The sequence below is a fragment of the Cetorhinus maximus genome, chromosome 15, assembly GCF_964194155.1.
Source record: "Cetorhinus maximus chromosome 15, sCetMax3.hap1.1, whole genome shotgun sequence".
Taxonomy (NCBI): domain Eukaryota; kingdom Metazoa; phylum Chordata; class Chondrichthyes; order Lamniformes; family Cetorhinidae; genus Cetorhinus; species Cetorhinus maximus.
Window position 1 is genome coordinate 4,092,495 of NC_135893.1, and position 20,844 is coordinate 4,113,338.

Consider the following 20,844-nt stretch of genomic DNA (forward strand, 5'->3'; position numbering starts at 1 on the left):
CACTTGTTCCCAACACCCTCGCCCAATGCCAAATCTTGCAACCTCGGAGCACAATCACAGCAAAAATCAGAGAAAAGAAGTTGCATTTGTACAGCACCTTGCACAAAACCCAGAAGTCTCAAAGCACTCTACAGCCAATGAAGTACTTTTGAAGTGTAGTCACTGTTATAATATAGGAAACGCTGCAGCCAATTTGTGCACAGCAAGCTTCTACTAACAGCAATGTGATAGTGAACAGGTAATCTGTTTTTGTGATGTTGATTGAGGGATAAATATTGGCTAGGATACTTGGGATAATGTGACTGCTCTTCTTAGAAATAGTGCCATGGGATCTTTTACGTCCACCCAAGCAGGCAGGTGGAGCTTCAGTTTAATTTCTCATCCAGAAGACAGCACCTGCCACAATGCAATGCACCCTCAGTACTGTAGAAGTGTCAGCCTTGATGTTTGGGACTTGAACCTAGAACCGTGTGGGAGGCGAGTGTGCTACCAACTGAGCCATAGCTGACACACTGCAGCTCACAAACAAAAGGAGACAAAAGAGACAAGTAACTAACAGTTTTCACTGTGTTTGACACTTGAAAACTACCTTCAACCCAAACATGCACATCTCTGTGTAACCTATTAACTCAGCCCTTAGACCCAACAACTCCATTAGGGGAGATTATTATAGCAGTTATACTGTATTTATAGTACACCTTTGCTAGTGGTGCAGGGCCCTCAGATATGGCCCCAATATCAAAGGTACAGGATAAAAAAGGTAAATACTTATTAGTGCCCTATTAGTGAAGCCAGTTGGAAGAGGTCACCTCGTTGTGCTAAGAATAGGCATTTGCTGGGCTATGCAAAGCTAAGTGTAAAGGGAAAAAAAATAAACAAACCTTCATTGCTCAGTGTACCTGCAATCACAAATTAGCAATTGAAAAAGGATACAGTCATCTCTTTATAATTGTTGAATATATTAAATAGAGTAGGAATCAGGTTAATGCTGCAGTATATATGAACAGAGCAATGCCTCCCCGAACTTGATCATGATACCCTGTAAGCAGTGAAATCTGGGCTCTCCATTTTAATCCAGTGAAAGCCGGCCAATATCACATCTATCAGGACAGTGTAAAAGTGACATTAACGCATCTTCCCCCTCTATATTTTATCTCAGTCCATCTGGCTACCAGAATTTTAAGCCCCAGTTTGCTTTTCCACCATTGCTGGAATAAAGTAATCCAGATAATCCAGAACAGTTGATGAGCAAGCATGTGCAGCTCATTTCTGACAATGACATCCTCCTAACCCATATCACTATGGATTAGTGTTTCCAAGTGCAGCACCAACACCCCACCACCAGCACACCCCCCTCCCCACCACCAGCACACCCCCCTCCCCACCACCAGCACACCCCCCTCCCCACCACCAGCACACCCCCCTCCCCACCACCAGCACACCCCCCTCCCCACCACCAGCACACCCCCCTCCCCACCCCCACCACCCGATAACTGCTTTTTTGAGGTGAAGTTTTAATGCTACTTGGGACAATGAACAAACCACAATATAAGTAGCTTTAATGCTTTGTAATTAGTTCTGAACATTTTATTAAAAAGGCATTTAGAGCCACAGATATTTAATAAAAATGTGTCCCATAATTTGCCAGACAAGCATTTTAAGAAATGCTGGATGAAAGATGCAGTACCATAAATTTTTACTTCTGAAAAGAGTATTAGCTTGTTGGTCCAAAGTGGCAGAAGTAGTGACAGAGCGTTTCACTTCCCTTAGTCCAGTTTGATGTGATCCTGATACCTACCACGTATACAGTATGCTCTTACAAGCCCAACACAGCTGATTAAATTAGAAATGCCAGTTTCGTAGCTCCAATTGGAGACTCCCATTCAGATGGTTCAGGTTAATCCCAGTTTCCATCTGCAAATGAACTCAGCTACCAGCATGAAACTGTGGCCTGGCATTTTCCTTTGGGAATCTGCCCGTGCCCACATCCTCCAAAGATTCAGTTTCACCTGCACTAGCATGGACGTTGTCCACTTTTGCTGCTTGCATTTCTGGATGATGACAAGCAAGCAATGCTTTGGGCACCATCCAACTTTCTATCTGCCTCAAGTTTATCAGCCAAAAACATGACGAGCTAGAATATAACATTGAGGGACTGTTGTAGAATGAGGTAGCACAACATCATACGGTATCAGTGTGTACCAGCTACAAGATGCACTGCAGCAACTCACCTAGGCTCCTTAGACAGCACCTTCCAAAACCATGACCGCTACAATCTAGAAAGACAGGGCAGCAGATGCATGGGAACACGACCACCTGGAAGTTCCCCTCCAAGTCACTCACCATCCTGGCTTGGAAATATATCGCCATTCCTTCACTGTCACTGGGTCAAAATCTTGGAACTCCCTCTCTAACAGCACTGTGGATGTACCTATACCACATGAACTGCAGCGGTTCAAGAAGACAGCTCATCACCACCTTCTCAAGGGCAATTAGGGATGGGCAATAAATGCTGGCCTAGCCAGTGATGCTCACATCCCACAAACAAATTTTAAAAAAGGAGGGGAGTACAAGGATTTCGCTATCTCTCCTTCTTCTACTCCATCTAACTATTTATTTTGATCCAATAATGGCTCAGTCAGAGCAATGAAAATTTGACCTATGTGGCAGGTTTATGGGCTTTCCACTCTTTTAAAAAATACTCATTTCTGATGCTAAGATGAGTTTCCTGCTACAGCAGTGCAGTGCACTCCTTTGCAGTGGTGAGCTTCCTCTGCAGAGCAGAGATGCCACTGGGAGACAGCCTTGCTCATGTAATTGACTCCAATCCAAGAGAATGAGTTGGGACTGTGACAGGGTCAGGCTGAAGTCTCACTTCAGCTCACCTTGGGCAGGAGGAAGAAAATCCAGGTACCCCCAACTTGGAAAGGATATTTGGCAAAAGCAAAGGACTCCAGTAACGTGCTAGACTCATTGGCCAATACAGAGCAATATTGAAAGTAGACAGAGATGCTATCCTTCTGGCTGAAGAAGGGGAGCACATTTCATTGTTGGGAAACATTATAAACACTTAAATATTAAAAGGGCTTGACAAAAGATTGTTGAATCCATAGCTTTTGATCATCACAATAAAAGACCATTATTCTCCAAATATAAGCTGTAGGCCTTAGCTTCGTTCAAAACAGAAAAATAGTAGGATTACTAGTTCCACAGACACTAACACATTGAGTCAGCTACATAGCAAACAACAATACAGGGTACCAGAAAGATGTTCATCCACACGTGGACTATTAACAGCACAGAGATAAGCCACACTTTGCACTGGCATTTACCTTCAGTTTTGAAATAACATGGCATCAGAAATTTTCACATTTTTAAAAAAAATTATGATGAATTCAGTATTGGGAAAATAAACCTTATTTCAAGTCACACATATCTATTACAATACCTCAAAGATTATCCATAAACAAAGGCATTTACTCTTACAACCTGAACAGTCAAACCAGTGTATGCTTCAACCAAGCTATAATGTTATGATTAACCATGTGCAAGTCACAAAGGTAAAGTTGTCCTCATTTGGCATCCATACAGGTGCAGAGTTGCTACAAACAGATTCTCTCCTCCCTAACCCAGAATCAATTATAATGCATGTACTGGAGCTCTAACTAAGATCTTACTAGTCAGTCTAGCCTGTCTACTCACTGAGAATTATATTACAACACTTGCACTGGAAGCAAGTACTAGGATCGGTATCCTCAAGATTTCATTGCAGTACTGCAAATGATTGTAATGCACCAATTATCTAAAGGATTCCTAAATTTTATTGACAAAAGGAATAGTATGCAACAATTTTTTTCATTCATTCAAGAGACGTGGGCTTCGCTGGCTGGGCCAGCATTTATTGCCCATGCCCTTAAGAAGGTGGTGGTGAGCTGCCTTCTTGAACCATTGTTAGGGAGAGTGTTCCAGGATTTTGACCCAGAGACAGTGAAGAAACGACGATATATTTCCAAGTCAGGATGGTGAGTGGCTTGGAGGGGAGCTTCCAGGTGGTGGTGTTTCCATCCATCTACTGCCCTTGTCCTTCTAGATGGTAGTGGTCGTGGGTTTGGAAGGTGCTGTCTAAGGAGCCATGTTGAATTCCTGCAGTGCACCTTGTAGATGGTACACACTGCTGCTACTGTGCATCAAAGGTGCAGAGAATGAATGTTTGTGGATGTGGTGCCAATCAAGGGGGCTGCTTTGTCCTGGATGGTGTCAAGCGTATTGTGGGAGCTGCGCTCAGCCAAGCAAGTGTGGAATATTACATCACACTCCTGACTTGTGCCTCATAGATGGCAGATAAGCTTTGGGGAGTCAGGAGGTCAATTACTCATTGCATGATTCCTAGCATCTGGCCTGCTCTTGTAGCCACAGTATTTATGTGGCTAGTCCAGTTCAGTTTCTGGTCAATGGTAACCCCCAGGATATTGATAGTGGGGGATTCAGTGATGGTAATGCCACTGAACGCCAAGGGATAGTGGTTAGATTCTCTCTTGTTGGAGATGGTCATTGCCTGGCACTTGTGTGGCGCGAATGTTGCTTGCCACTTGTCAGCCCAAGCCTTGATATTGTCCAAGTCTTGCTGCATTAGGACATGGACTGCTTCAGTATCTGAGGAGTCACAAATGGTGCTGAACATTGTACAATCATCAGTGAACATCCCCACTTCTGACCTTATGATGGAAGGAAGGTCAGAATCATGGTTCTGTCTCGCTGTTTATTACACCACCTTATTAACATTCAGTTCTCAAAACACCTCCTTATCCAATGAAAAGACCTCATGAAAGTTAGCTATCAGGTTTACAAATGTAGATATTAGTCCCTCAAAGTGTAAGTTCTTCAAGATGATCTTTGCTCTTTATGCAGTATATATCCTTCAATAAAGATTTAATTTTTAATAAAAGGAGAATAAAAGTTGATCGCTTTGCCACCAGTATTTCTGATTTGCAAGCTTAATTGGCAGGAAGGCTACTGTACAAAATAGAATTTCAAACACAGTGCCAACATTATGCTGAAATTTTCTCAGAATCAAAAGCTTGGCTGCGTATCATTTGGAACACAAGCATGTTAAATTGTCAAAGCCGATGATTCCTATCTGGGTTGGTTTAAACCACTGGAATTAAAGCGTCCTGGTTTTTCATTTAGCTTTCAGACAGTACAAGTTTAATTCTTCTGCACTATAATCCTTGCATATCTGATCATTAAGGCCTATACACAAAAATGACAGTCATTTAGGATGTTCACATCATGTTCCATCATTTAACACTTTGCTGGAGGCCCAGAATTAACCATTCGGTATTGATTCCATGTACTTTTAAATGATTACAATCAGATGCGTCAGTAGGATTTTAAAAAGATATTTCTGGAATTTACAAAATAGGCTAAGTTGTCTTACATTCCCTTCCTATAGCTTACCTTCTTGAAAGGGGGTAGCTATGGAAACTGCAGATAATGAGGGGTAACATGTAAACAAAGAAATGGAGTGGATACTCTGGATGTGACTGTGCAAAAATGGAAAGAGAAGCTATTCCTAGAGGCATGCTGGCTGCAACAACACAGATAGGATTGGGCCAACACAGTGCATTCCACAGTGGAATGGGTGATGAAGTGGTCTACTGTGTTAAATACTGCAGAGGGGTCACAAGGAAGGATAGTGCATGACTATGTGCAAGGCTAATATCTAATTGATGGGATTCAAACAGGGAATTGACAGAGAAGTGAGCATGGGAGCAGATGCCAACAAAGTAATCAAATGCCTTGGAGAGGAAAGGCAGATTAGCAATTAGCAATAACAGTTTGAGAACAAAAAAGTCAAAGGATTATTTTTAAAGGCACAACAATTCAGCCATTTACAATGTCTGCACGCATTAGAGAAAGGAGTTAGATGGGGAAGAGACGAGGTGAATAACTCATTAATCAGGATCAGACAATAACCAAACAGAACAAGCTAAAACAAGCTATAACTCAGGCTGGATGGGCCATAGAGTATTGCAACAGAAGGACACCAGCTTTAAGGCTTCAGATGACAGTGACAGATCATTCCAAGCTTTACTTTATTGGATTATTGCCAGGTAGCTACTGTTCTTTATTTTATTGATTGTTATTCGCAAAGGTAAATTAACAAAATGTTCTTTTCCTTCCCTTCTATCCTTAAGATCTAGGTTATGGTTCCATAAACATCATCTACTCTCTGAAACCTATAATAGTCACACTTCATCTGCGATTCTATAGATCACGTGTGAGCAGACTATTTAATCATAATGGGGACATTAACATTCAACCTGATCCCACCTCACATATACTTTCCAACAGAATGGGGATCAGGAATGGGAAACTTTCCTGGGCCCACAGACTGACCAAAGAAATGAATCAGAGTCCTTCCTGGTCAATATGTCTCAAAGCCACATGAAGCATAGCACTTAGACACCAAGAATATTCAGGATCCATTTTCTAAATTCCTTTCTCCAAGAATTTGACAGATACGGTGCATGGTATTGAAAACAAGAAATATCTGAAATCTCCTCAAATACAACGGGCCATAACAAACAAGAAAACAACTGGTTTCTGGTTTCCAGCCCCTTACATGTTAATGGTACAATCATAGTAACATCTGTGCACAGCACAAGCAAGGGTGAACATTAGAGAGAATGTATTAACTATCTGTAGTCACCACCACCTTCTCAAGGGAAATTAGGGATGAGAACAAACCTTGGCCTTGCCAGTGATGCCCACATCGCATGAAAGAATAAAATAAATGTATTTACAACAACTGTAATTCTGACAGAGGGAATGAGACAAAGCAGTTACATACGCTTGTGAATGTGCAGTCTCATAGCGTTCAAACGAGTGAGTAAGATCATGCTTGTTGATCATGTAGCACTGAGTACATAGATCGTAGTCAAAACACACTTGGCATTTCCATCGCATTCCCATGATCCCATGCTTCTTGCAGCAATCACAGATTATGTTGGGGTGACGCACACCTAAAAGCAGAGCACAAAAACGTCAATCTTTATGTGGTACCTTATTGAACATCTTCTGAAAATCTCTCTACGTAATGTATTAAAACCCTTGACCTGTTAACATTGATTTAAACGAGCTGGGGATGTGACAAAGGGCAATGCTGTAAGGGTAACGCCTGTTAATCTTATCAAAAAGCAGAATACTGTGGATGCTGGAAATCCAAAATAAAAACAGCAAATTCTGGAAACATTTAGCAGGTCAGGCAGCGTCTGTGGAGAAAGAAACAAAGTTAATGTTTCAGAACTTTCATCAGAACTGGCAGAAGTTAAAGATGTAATAGGTCTTGAGCAAGGAGTGACTGGAAGACAGAAGAGATTGAAAGACAGAAGAGATTGAAAGACAGAAGAGTTAGTCTAACATGGCCAACACCTGTTCCCACAGCGCAATTCCAACAAGCATAGGAGATGCAACAGCTGCACTGTTACCTACTCGCTCCTCACTGTCCAAGCAATGCTTCCAAGTGAAGCAGCGATTTACGTTCATTTCTTTCAATCTAGTATACTGTATTCGCTGCTCACACTGCAGTCTCCTCTACACTGGGGAGACCCAGCACAGATTGGGTGGTTGTTTGTGGAACACCTCCATTCAGTCCGCAAACACCACCGTGGCCTATCGTTTCAATTCTCCACCTTGCTTTCAACACTGACATCTTTATCCTTGGCCTGTTGCACTGTCCCAGTGAAGCTCAACACAAGCTTGAGGAGCAGCACCTCTTTCAATTAGGCACTTTACAGCCTTCCAAACTCAACACTGAGTTTAACAATTTCAGGCTGCAGCCCCATTTTGTTTGCTTTTCTTTGTACGTTTTGGTTTCTCTCCTTTTTTGCTTTTAGGCAGCAGCGCGTCTGCTCTCAGCACACTTTCTTTCTTTTCTTTTGTTTTTCTTTTCTTGCCCCATCACCATTCTCTTTGGCCATGTAAGACTAACTATTCCGTCATTCAATCTCTCCTGTCTTCCACCCTATCACAGGTCTTCCTTTTGTCCTTGTCCCAACCACCCCTTAAAACCTACGACATCTCTAACTTTTCCCAGTTCTGATAAAGGCTCATTGACCTGAAATGTTAACTCTGTTTCTCGCTCCACAGATGCCACCTGACCTGCTGAGTTTTCCAGCACTTTGTTTTTACACCTGTCAATCTTACTTGCTCTCAGGGTTGGAGCTGCATTTTATAGACCTGTTACAACAAGCACAGCTTAAAAAAAATCCCGTTTCCTCTGACTGACCGTGCGAAAGGTCACAGGGTATTCACTCACCTATAAACATCCACCATGTTTCTTTAACTAGATTTTAGCTGTTCCCATCTTTCCATGTGTGAATCCCTCCAATCAGTTTTCTACCCTAGTTTTCTACACCGTACCGAAATGACTCTTACTGAGGTCACAAATTATATCTTATGTGATTGTGACAAAGGTAAACTTTCCTTGCACGTCCTTCTTGGCCCTTCTGCAGCCTTTGACATGGTTGACCAAACCATCCTCCTCCACTGTTGTCCAGCTGGGTGGGATTGCTCTTACCTGGTTCCATTTTTATCTATCTAATCGCATCAGAGAATCACTTGCAATGGCTTCTCTTCCTGCTCCCACCTCATTACCTCTGGTGTTCCCCCAGGATCGATCCCTGGCCCCCTTCTATTGCTGATCTACATGCTGTCCCTTGGCAACATCATCCAAAGGCAAGGCATTAGTTTTCCCATATACGCTGACAACACCCAACTCTACCCCAGAAGAGCTGTAGGAGATGTAAAGATGTAATTGGTGTGAACCATGAATCCACAGTGGCAGCTGATACTCTCCAGTACCCTGTGGTAGAATCCACCATCGATGGAAGAGCTGCAGCAAGCAGTAAAACAGATAATAAACAACAAAGCCTGTGGCCCCGGTGGTATTCCAGCTGAGGCCTTCAAAGCTGATAGACTTTTGCTCACATTAAGACTCCACGCACCCACCTTACAGATTTGGGAGGAAAAAAGAAACCCCACTGACTTCAGGAATGCAGCAGTTGTTAACTATCTTCAAGAAGGGAGATAAATCACGCCGTGGAAACTATCGAGGTATTTCCCTCATGCCCATAGCAGGGAAAGTCCTGACACACATTCTCCTGAATCACCTGCTTCCTGTAGCTGAGGAAATCCTTCCAGAAACAGTGTGTAGCTTTAGATCTTTCAGACAAACTTCCAATTATGGTCTTTGATGCCAGACAGATCAAGAGAAAAATGCTGAGAACACCACCAAGAAAAAACTCAGCAGGTCTGGCAGCATCAGCGGAGAAGAGCACAGTTGACGTTTCGAGTCCTCATGACCCTCCATTCTGCTGAAGGGTCATGAGGACTCGAAACGTCAACTGTGCTCTTCTCCGCCAATGCTGCCAGACCTGTGAGTTTTTCCAGGTATTTCTGTTTCTGTTTTTGTTTTAGATTTCCAGCAACTGCAGTTTTTTGCTTTTAACCAAGAACTTTTTATTGGATTCATCAACCTGACCAAAGCATTTGACTCAGTAAATTGCGAAACTCTGAATTGTGCTCCAAAGATTTGCATGTCCAAGAAACATCATCACAATCCTGCAATTGCTACATGATGATATGGCTGCAACTGTCTTGAGTGGGAGGTCTGAAACAGATGCCTTCAAAATCCAGACTGGGATCAAGCAAGACTGTGTAATAGCCCCCATACCATTTATATCTACCTGACAGCAGCTATTCACCTCAAAGATCAGCTGGTCGTCTGGTGTCAGTATTAAATGCTGCCTAGACGGGAAACTCTTTTCCTGTGCCAAAATTAAACAGACCACTGATCCTCTGACTCCCCATCTCTCTGCTCGCCACTCCCCCCTCCAGAATCCTCAGTGTGAATGAGGGCTCTGAGATGAATGGCAAGAGGCAGGAAGAGCTGCTTCACCTTGCAGGAGGTAAGCCACAAGATGGAGAGGCAGCAAGAGAAAAGGTCAGGGAGCAGCAGAGGCTGTGAACCGGGGGTTGTGGGGGCTGGTATCAAGAAAGCGCGTCAGGGAGCGGCAGAGGCCGCGAACCAGAGAGTCGGTGGTGAAAGGATGGGCCGGGGGCGGCAGAAGCTGCGAACCGGTGGACTGGCAGCAAGGAGAGGGTCAGCGAGTGGCAGAGGGTGCACACCAGTACGTTGGCAGCGAGAGGGTGGGTCAGGGATCGGCAACAAGTCAGAGAGGGTCGCCGGTCGGGTCATATGACCCTATGTTAGGCCTGGCACGAAACAACTTTAAAATGAAACACCCAGTGCTAGACAAAAATACAGGCCCCATTAACTGACTGACAGTAAAACAGGACGATTTAAAATGGGGACTTACTATATTTAGAAAGTAATTTTTACTCTTTCTCTCTTCAAGTGTAGCACAACAGCAAGTGTCAAGGAGGTAAGCAACTTATTACCAGGCCTCAGTACAGTGTAGACAGCTAACAGGGAGTCCTCAACAGGAACCTCAGTAATCCTAACTCCAAATCTACACCCCTCCCTTTGGGCATCAGTTCAGGACATCCCAACAGAGCTTAGAAAATGAACGCGTGCATATGTGGCCAACAAGGGGCAACGCTTGCTCCTGGAAGGCAGCTTTGAGATGTAACATTTCCAAATGCAATTCAGGCAACAGTTTTAGGCCAGTTTGAAAGCAGCATTGGCACAAAGTGGTACAAAAACGTGCCGCCTGCAGATACAGCTGGATACGCAGAGCTCTCAAGCCAGCAATCAGACTTCACACCAACGTTCCCAAAACAGGTTTTCAACAAACAATGGTATAATGGTATCTATTTCGTCATTACACGAGATTACACAGCTGCAACTCATGGTTATGAAAGACAAACTGAGTGGCCTCAAAACGGGTATGTGCAGACCCAAATTTAGGCACAGAAGGAGCAGTATGTCTGATTTAGTTAGCTAGTCTGCTGTTTGTACACTTTGTACAGCAACAAGTTACAACTGGTTAAACTGCCCAGTTATTTAAAATAGCTCAAAATATCATTTTTAGGTGCGCTTGCTGCTCTGACTCAATGGCAATCTGAGGCCAAAACTCAGCAGGTGCAAGCGTGCAGAGGACAGAGAAGGTTGTAAATTCTGTTGCTTACGATGGTATTAACATTAGTGCTGTGATAGGTTTGCAGTCAGGTTAACAGAAGCCAGAAAAGCATTGGTGTTTTGCAATCTCATCTGTCTTTGTCTGACACGAGTAAGTCATTTAAAAAAAGCACTTGTAGAAACATGAACCAGCAATCTAGAGGCCCTACGGTTTATTAAAATGTTTATGCAATGCCAACATCTTATGAAGAACGTGCATGTTTCCACTGTGAGCTCTAATATAAGCAAGCCCCAGTACGAACTCATAGATCACGGGAAATAGCAGGCAATACAATGGGACCTCCAGGAGATAGAGTTCAGCAAGTTCAAGCAGGCACACTGCACACGATAGACTGAGTAACGCCACAAAAATCTAAGCTCATCCCTACTATACAGACTTGCCTCAAATAGGATACAGAACAGGATGTCATCACATCACAGCCCATCTGCATTGGTGGACTTCAATAATTCATTAAGATAAAAGCAAAATACTGCAGATGCTGGAAATCTGAAACAAAAACAGAAAACGCTGGGAAAAACTCAGCAGGTCTAACAGCATCTGTGGAGAGAGAAAACAGAGTTAACGTTTCAAGTCCGTATGACTCTTCTTCAGAGGGCAGCAGCCATTGATTCCTTCAATGTGGACTCGAGAGAAGCACTGCTTCTCCCAGTTCCACATTGAGTCAAGTTACTTATCATCTTGGTTGAGTCTTATGGGTGATGCCTGCACCCGTTCAAGTGCAGCCAGCCAGGGCAAAATCAGTCTTGCAAGACAGGGGGCTGCCAACAGGGATCAGGCCCCTTATTTGCAAATGCAAATATCCTAATCTATTTTAAATGTGGGTAAAGGGCATATATTCTTATTTCCTTACACAATATTGCAGATGGCGAGTTTCCAGATACAACTGTATCAATCCTACTCTTGATTTGGAGATCTTTGTAGTCCAAGTAGTGACCGAGAAACATTAGGTCTTGAACTTTTCAACCATATTCGCCATTTGCAGCTATTAGTCTCCCTATACATATACTAGTTAGCAAAATAAAAACAGACCACATTGAGACACAATGTTAATTGATTCTGTAATATTTATATTTTGCAATTAAAAATAATGGATGAATTAAATCAAAGTCAGTTTCCTAGCCTGTTGACTATAGCTTGTTGATTTCACACAGACATTCGAATACTAGACCATAGTGGAGCCATTCATGGTAATTTTTAAAACTAACTCACTGGCCAGGAAACCCACAGCATCAGATCGCACATTGGTTTCACAAATTGCCAAATATTACTCTGCACCGCCTTCAGTGAAGAGTGTAATCAGGTAGGCTGTAATGCCAGGATGGCAACAAATCAATCAGATGCTCCTCCCCTCCATGCACCCTCCCCCAAACAACAAGTTAGGTTGTCCATTTTGGTTGTCACAAAGTACAGAATTTCTAATGAGCAAGTTTGAAGGTAGACTCTAAGGTAGAGTTTCCATCAAAACAGGAAAACTGAGTTTACAGAAAATTTATACTACCATTATTTCTTTGTGGCTCCTTGATTTAGTCTGCCAGTTGTCAAGAAAACAATAAATTGTAATATTTTTCTCCTGTTAATAACCCAGTCATATTTCTTAGGTACTGGAAGGCAGGCTGTAGGGGGTGTAAAGGTAGTAATTGGATTAAGAGAATGAGTGACTGCAAGAGTCTAAAGCCAACAGTAAGAAGTGGTTTTGATATGTTAATGGACCAAGGGGAACTTCAATCAGAGGTTTACATAAAACAATAATAGCTGCATTTTTGAATTAAAAACAAAAAACTACTGCAGATGCTAGAAATCCAAAACAAAAACAGAATTACCTGGAAAAACTCAGCAGGCTGGCAGCATCAGTGGAGAAGAAAAGAGTCGACGTTTCGAGTCCACATGACCCTTCAACTGACAGCAGGGTAGCTGGTCAGATCTCCCTGAAGGCAGCAGGGTAGCTGGGGCAGAACTCCCTGAAGACAGCAGGGAAGCTGGTCAGATCTCCCTGAAGACAGCAGGGTAGCTGGTCAGATCTCCCTGAAGACAGCAGGGTAGCTGGTCAGATCTCCCTGAAGACAGCAGGGTAGCTGGTCAGATCTCCCTGAAGACAGCAGGGTAGCTGGTCAGATCTCCCTGAAGGCAGCAGGGTAGCTGGTCAGATCTCCCTGAAGACAGCAGGGTAGCTGGTCAGATCTCCCTGAAGGCAGCAGGGTAGCTGGTCAGATCTCCCTGAAGACAGCAGGGTAGCTGGTCAGGTCTCCCTGAAGACAGCAGGGTAGCTGGTCAGATCTCCCTGAAGACAGCAGGGTAGCTGGTCAGATCTCCCTGAAGACAGCAGGGTAGCTGGTCAGATCTCCCTGAAGACAGCAGGGTAACTGGTCAGATCTCCCAGAAGACAGCAGGGTAGCTGGTCAGATCTCCCAGAAGACAGCAGGGTAGCTGGTCAGATCTCCCCGAAGACAGCAGGGTAGCTGGGGCAGAACTCCCAGAAGACAGTGTGAACAAGGCCAGACCTGAAGACCCTATTGCTGTCAGCCTCATAGGACACCCCAAGGAAGAAAGGTCCTCTGTGGTAAACATTACTGGAATTCTGTAGATTTTGAAAATTTATAAGGGTAGTTGCTGAACAGAAAAGGGAAAGGTTAGCTCCGAGGGTAGTGAAGATGTTGTGGAACTGTTTTAAAGTGCTGTTTAATGTGTAAAGCCATTTTTGTGCTTAAGTGTAATTGTGTTTTTCCTTTATTCTTTTAATAAATGTTCAACTTTACTATAAAATCATCACAAGTAGTCAGGGACATCATTTCCTGATTTCACAACCTCTTCCCATATTATACAAATTGCAAAAACTGTTGCGGGAGCTGTTTCAAGTTTCCCTCTGGGATTTGGGCAGCTCAGCATTTACCATCAGCTGTGCCATAACACGGTGAATGGGCTCTTTACTGAATTATTGGATGCAAGCACTGTACCTTTAAGCATGTAGGTGTCCTAGTATCAGGTGGCTCCCTAATGGCTCAGTGAGTTTATCCAACAAGCACCCGAGTCAGGTATGATCCCTGACCTGTGCTAAGTTCACAACAAAATCATCACAATTCGCCTCAGCACTCTTGAGCAGTACAAACCAGGAATTCTCTTAAATTCTTGAATTGACCACTGCTGGGAGTGCAAGTATCTGGGTGTCAAATGAGGACAGTGTTGAGCTTTACTGTGATGCCTCCTGCAATCAAAGAGCCTGTCTTCAGGAGAGATGGGGAGACAGTAAATTGGTAAAACTAAAAAGAATCATGATGATCTCAAAGGAACAGTTATTCAAAACAAATTTCAGCAAGTAAAACCTTCAGGAAGGCTTTTGCAGAGAGCTCCTAATGCTCCGACACAAACAACAGCTGTAAAGAGATAATGGACCTGGTGCAAGTCTATTTTAAAGGTTGAATTAACAAATTAGTTCTTAGAAAAATCATTATGCAAACTGATAATGGTATTTTTAGATGGCAAGACAAAAAGAAAGCTTTGTTTGGCAGAAATAAGTTCTAATTAAGAAGTTTTCATTGTGTTGACTTAAACATAAAACATGAGCTATTTGCACAGCCCCTTCAATGAATGAAGATTAAAAATTGATATCACAATTCCGATCAGAATATATTAAGGAAAAAAAGAACTTGCATCTATTTATCATAACTGCACTTTGCACTTATCACAACTTCAGAACGTTCCAAAGTATTTTGCAACCAATGAAGTCAATGAATTTATTCAATACAGAGTTAGACAGATTTTTGATAGACAAGGGGGTCCAGGGTTATTGGGGCATAAGAAACAGGAACAGGAGTAGGCCATTCAGCCCCTTAAGCCTGCTCCGCCATTCAATAAGATCATGGCTGATCTGCCTGCCTTTCAAATTCCACATTCCCATCTACTCCCGATAACCTTTGATTCCCTTGCCTAACAAGAATCTATCTCCCTCTGCTTTAAAAATATTCAATGGCACTGTCTCCACTGCCTTCTGAGGCAGTGTGTTCCAAAATTGCATAACCCTCAGAAAATATTTCTCCTCATCTCTGTCCTAAAAGGGCAACCTCTAATTTTAAAACAGTGCCCCCTAGCTCTGGACGCACTCACAAGAGGAAACATCCTATCCACATCCACCTTGTCGAGACCGTTCAGGATCTTGTATACTTCAATCAAATCACCCCTTCTAAACTCCAGTGGAAACAAGCCCAGTTTGTCCAAACTTTCCTCATAACACAACCCACTCATTCCAGGTATCAATCTAGTAAACCTCCTCTGAGCCGCCTCCAATGCATTTACATCCAGACAGCAAAATGGAGTTGAGACCATAACCGGATCAGCCATGATCTTATTGAATAGCAGAGCAAAGGACTGGATGGCCTACTCCCGCTCCTAAGTCCTATCTAACTTGTAAGTAGTTTTGAAGTGTACTCACTGTTGCAATGTAGGAAACACAGTAGCCAATTTGCCCACAGCAAGCTCCCACAAACAGCAATGTGATAATGACCAGATAATCCGTTTTTTGTGTAGGTTGAAGGATAAACGGTGGTGAGGACACAGGGGTAATTTCCCTGCTCTTTCAAATAATGGCACAGGATTTGCTACAGCCATCTGGAAGGTCAGTTGGGGTTTGGTTTAACATCTTATCTGAAAGACAGCACCACTGATACCGCATAGGAACATAGCAACAGGAGTGAGCCATTTAGCTGCACAAGCCTTTTCAGTCTCCCTCAGTATTTCACTGGAGCGTCAGCCTAGAATTTGCGACATTCACTATGTTTGGACCCATTTTTGTTTACTGCCTTTTCTAATACATGATTGTTTGCGTGATAGATAGAATAGGGCACTGATAATGAAATTTATTATACAGTTCAGCTCCTCAGCAGAACTTTTATCTGTTGATATTTCAGTCCATCATCAGGGGCCTAGATCTGCACCAGCAACGTTCCACTGGATGTTGGCAAAAATGCCTAACTCATACTTAATTGTTAAATGTAACCCTTTCCCTTGACAGGCCAAGTCATTTGATCTGTCCAACAGAGTGGCCAACTTCAAGTTTCTTGGTAAGGCTACAATATTTCTTGTAATGTATTCTGTTATTTCATCATTCTACAGCAGAAAGCATGTGCACATTTTGACGGTTGTTAAACATAATCACTGGGGAAAAAACCCACTTCTTTCCTCCCACTGCCCCTAGCCCCTCCACCCACAAAAAATCACAAAATACCTGCTTTGAATCCAGCAGGTTCAGCCTGAACCGAATACCAGGGTGTATTTCCAACTAGCCGAATGACACAGCTTACTGATGAAGCAACACATTTCACTCCATTGTAACAAAACCGAAGATAATACCAACAACATCACTTCATCTCATCTGTAAGAATGAGAATTAGGCTAGAAATCAATATAAAAATAGGGAAGTTAATCCTGATGGAAAAAGCACGGCGAAAAAAGGACTTTACAAGAAGGAAAGTTACAGTAGGGGAGTTATGCTACAATGATACAGGGATCTGGTGAGACTACATCTGGAACAGTGTGTACAGTTTTGGTCTCCTTATTTAATGACATAATTGCATTACAGTCAGTTCAGAGAAGGTTCGTTCGACTGATTCCTGGGATGAAGGGGTTATCTTATGAGGAAAGGTTGTGCCCAACCACTGGAAGAATAACAGATGATCTGATTGAAACATATAAGATACAAACCTATGAATTATGAGCTGGAGTAGGCCACTCAGCCCTTCAAGCCTGCACCACCATTCAATAAGATCATGGCTGATCTGATTGTAACCTCAATTCCACATTCCTGTCTACTCCCAATAATCTTTCATTCCCTTGCTTATCAAGAATCTATCTAGCTCTACCTTTAAAAATATTCAACGGCTCTGCTTCCACTGCCTTTTGTGGACGAGTTTCAAAGGCTCACGACCCTCAGAGAAAAAAATGCTTCCTCATTTCTTTCTTAAATGAGCGACCCCTTATTTTTAATCAGTGACCCCTAGTTCTAGATTCTCCTACAAGAGGAAACATCCTCTCCAGATCCACCCGCCCATTCCTGGTCTCGTAAACCTTCTCTGAACTGCTTCTAACGCATTTACATCCTTCCTTAAATAAGGAGACCAGTACTACACACAGCAATCCAGATGTGGTCTCACCAGTGCCCTGTACAACTGAAGCATAACCTCCCTAATTTTATATTCAATTCCCCTTGCAATAAATGATAACATTCTTTTAGTTTTCCTAATTACCCGCTGTACCTGCAGACTAGCCTTTTACGATTCATGCACTCGGACACCCAGGTCCCTCTGAGTCTCAGAGCTCTGCAATTTCTCACCATTTAGATATGCTTCTTTTTCATTCTTCCCCCCAAAATAGACAATTTCACATTTTCCCACATTATACTTCATTTTCCAGGTCTTTGCCTGCTCACTTAACCTAAGTCTCTTTGTAGCCTCATGTCCTCTTCACAATTTACTTTCCTACATATCTTTATGTCAGCAGCAAATTTAGCAACCATACCTTCGGTCCCTTCATCCAAGTCATTTATATAAATTGTTAAAAAAATTGAGGCCCCAGCATTGATCCCTATAGCACACCACTTGTTACACCCTGCCAACCAGAAAAAGACCCATTTAGACCTATTCTCTATTTCCCGTTAGCTAGCCAATCTTCTATCCATGCCAATATGTAACCCCCTACACTATGAGCTTTTATTTTTTGCAATAACCTTTGATGTGGCACCTTAGTAAATGCCCTCTGGAAATCTAAGTACAGTACATCCACCGATTCCCCTTTATCCACAGCACATGTGACTCCTTTAAAGAACTCCAATAAAGTGGTTAAACATGATTTCCCTTTTACAAGTGCCCTGCTATAACATCTTTAATAATAGTGTCTAACATTTTCCCTATGACAGATGTTGTTATCTGGCCTGTAGTTTCCTGCTTTCTGTCTCCCTCCCTCTTTGAAAAAAGGAGTTACATTTGCCATTTTCAAATCTAGTGGAACCTTCCCCAAATCTAGGGAACTTTGGATAATTAAAACCAACCATCTCACTAGCCACTTCTTTTAAGGCCCCAGGATGAAGTCCATCAGCACCTGGGAACTTGTCAACCACAGCTCCAAAAATTTACTAATTACCACTTCCCTGGTGATTGTAATTTTCCTGAGCTCCTCCCTTCTTTCCAATTCCTGATTTACGGCTATTTCTGGGATGTCACTTGTGTCCTTTACAGTGACGATCGATGTCAAGTCCCCTCAGATATTTTGCAAAGTGGATTCTGAGAGGATGTTTCTCCTTGTGGGGGAGTCCAGAACCCGGGGACACAGTTTAAAAATTAGGGGTCTCCCATTTAAGACTGAAATAATGAGAAGATTTCTCTCCGAGGGTTGTTAGGCTGTGGGATTCTCATCCCCAGAGAGCAGTGGAGGCAGAGTCATGTTGAATATATTCAAGACTGAGTTAGACAGATTTTTAATCAACAAGGGAGTCAAGGGTTGAGGGGGCAGACAGGAAAGTGGAGTTGAAGCCACAATCAGACCAGCCATGATCCTGTCGAATGGCAGAGCAGGCTCGAGGGGCAGGGCGGCCTACTCCTGGGCCTAATTCTTTTGAAACCTCATTTTCAGAACTGGTCATTTACGAAAGACTTAAAACACATTAATAGTTAATACATTGTGTAATAACACATTGGTGGATGAAGTATTTTACAAACCCTCTCAATTTTTTTTAAGTTCCCTTCAAATGCCTAAAACTGATTAAGATTATACAGCTTTGAAGTATATTCCTTGCAAATCACTGTTTGCTAACATGCCATCTATGCTAGTAAATCTGTGCCAGGCCCATAGAGTATATATTTATTTTTCAAGGTTCTGTTTATATTTAATTGTTTAATACACATTTCCATCTAATTGTCAGTTACACCTTTAACCAAGAAGCCAAAAAGAAACACTCTTCAGAGTATTCTTTTCACACATGTGCACACACAAACAGGACAGGATGAGTTGCTACTCGTGTTACAAAAACAAATTTTGGAAAATAACCAAATTGGAAATGCATGACCAGATGCAGTGTATTAGTGTATGCAGGTCAGTGCCTTGTGCAGTGCTGAGAAGGGCTGGCATCAGCAGTATCACTTCCCAAAACAAAGACTGAACCATGCACTACAGAGTTACTGTATTTAAAATCTTGATTTAAATATTAATTTAAACATCACATGCATACATACACAGACGCTCTAATAAATATTCAACAGGATCTTAGCAAAAGTCACACCCCATTACCAGGAATTAAAGCAGTCACTGTCCAAATCTCAGTTATTAGGATATATTAATTTGATTCCTCATTTGCATTTTAATGAAGTTGTAAACTGCCTGAATTATTTGAAAGTATATCACATAGCTTAGGCTGGCCTCTCAAGCACATTTACCAAGCTGAACAAAATGTTTAAATGGCTATCTTTGATTTTAAATAATGGAAAACAGCTGTTTATAAAAAAGGTAAGTGCAGCCAACTTTCCAGAGGTTGGGAATGCTGGTTGTGAACTGATATCATGCATTGGCCATTGTGGGCTGCATGTTTCAATTCTGTACATGTCAATGAAGAGGTCTGTACTGTCAGGAAAAAAATCTAATGAAACAGCAGTGCACTTATGATTACAGGCAAGAACATTTGTTACTGTCTGACTGAATCCAGCAGCCTGGAAATGAATATATGCTGCATTTCACCATCATCAGACATCTGTGATAGAGATCCCCTGAAAAACAGTCATTCAGCCAATCTCATTTTACGGAGATCGGTCTGTGAGGCAATGTAAATCTAACTATAATGTGGCATGTTCACTAGCAAGGCAAAATAGCATGGAAGCACATTTTAACAAAAAAGAACGATACAAAGTAAAACGTAATCTCTAGGTGAGTTCCTGGCAGGGGAGAGACCATGATCATGGTTGTCCCCGGACATGTGTAAGTTTATGCTTTCTTTTCGTGCGGGTTTCATTTCCTTTTTTGGGGAGTTTCAGCAAAGGCTTCAGCCTTTTGCCCTTTGGTATTGGGAGCCCTTCTGTGGTTGTTTGTTCTCCTTTGGTGGGGCTTCAGTGCCTAACATCGGGATGATAAAGAGGCGATAGCTGCAACCAATAGAGCCCATACTAGGTGTACGTGACATCGCCGGGTTGGTAGTGAAAGACAGTGAAGACCATGCCTTCTTTATTAAGAGGATCTTTTTGGAATCCCGTGGATTTGAAGCTATGAACATTTACTGTCTGTGGTGGAATTCGAACCCAGGTCCCCAATGCATTACACTTGGTCTCTGAAATACTAGTCCAGTGACAATATCACTATGCCACCGCCTCCTCCCCAGAAGGCTGCAAGTGGACTAAGTGCTGCAACCTGTGTGGCGGGGCAAGCCATCGCTACAAGACCTGCACAAAACACTGCCTCAGTTACGGACAGGCGGCAAGAACCAAGGAGGGGAAAACAGCAAGTGGGGCTACCACAAAGTAAACCTGCAACCCTTCACCCACCAAGGCCTTCAGTGAGCAGAACGGGCAAAAGAACAGCTCGGGATGAGACAAGAGGAAGGAAAAGAGTGAGGCAGCAGACTGTCAAAGACCAGCACTGTCGCACTGCTCAGAAAACCAAATTAATGGAGGAGGAACCAGCAGAGGGTCAACTGGGCGAGTGACAGCTGGTG

At 42.7% G+C, this 20,844-nt stretch overlaps 1 protein-coding gene across 3 annotated transcripts in view; it reads right to left on the minus strand.

The window, feature by feature from the left end:
• The window catches only part of mib2 (MIB E3 ubiquitin protein ligase 2), a 254,519-nt gene that overhangs the window by 132,690 nt on the left and 100,985 nt on the right, over positions 1–20,844 (minus strand). For all 3 annotated transcript variants that reach the window (XM_078557745.1, XM_078557746.1, XM_078557747.1), the window contains exon 3: positions 6,854–7,025. In XM_078557745.1, coding sequence (XP_078413871.1) covers positions 6,854–7,025 — 172 coding nt within the window. The remainder of the gene's footprint in view (positions 1–6,853; positions 7,026–20,844) is intronic.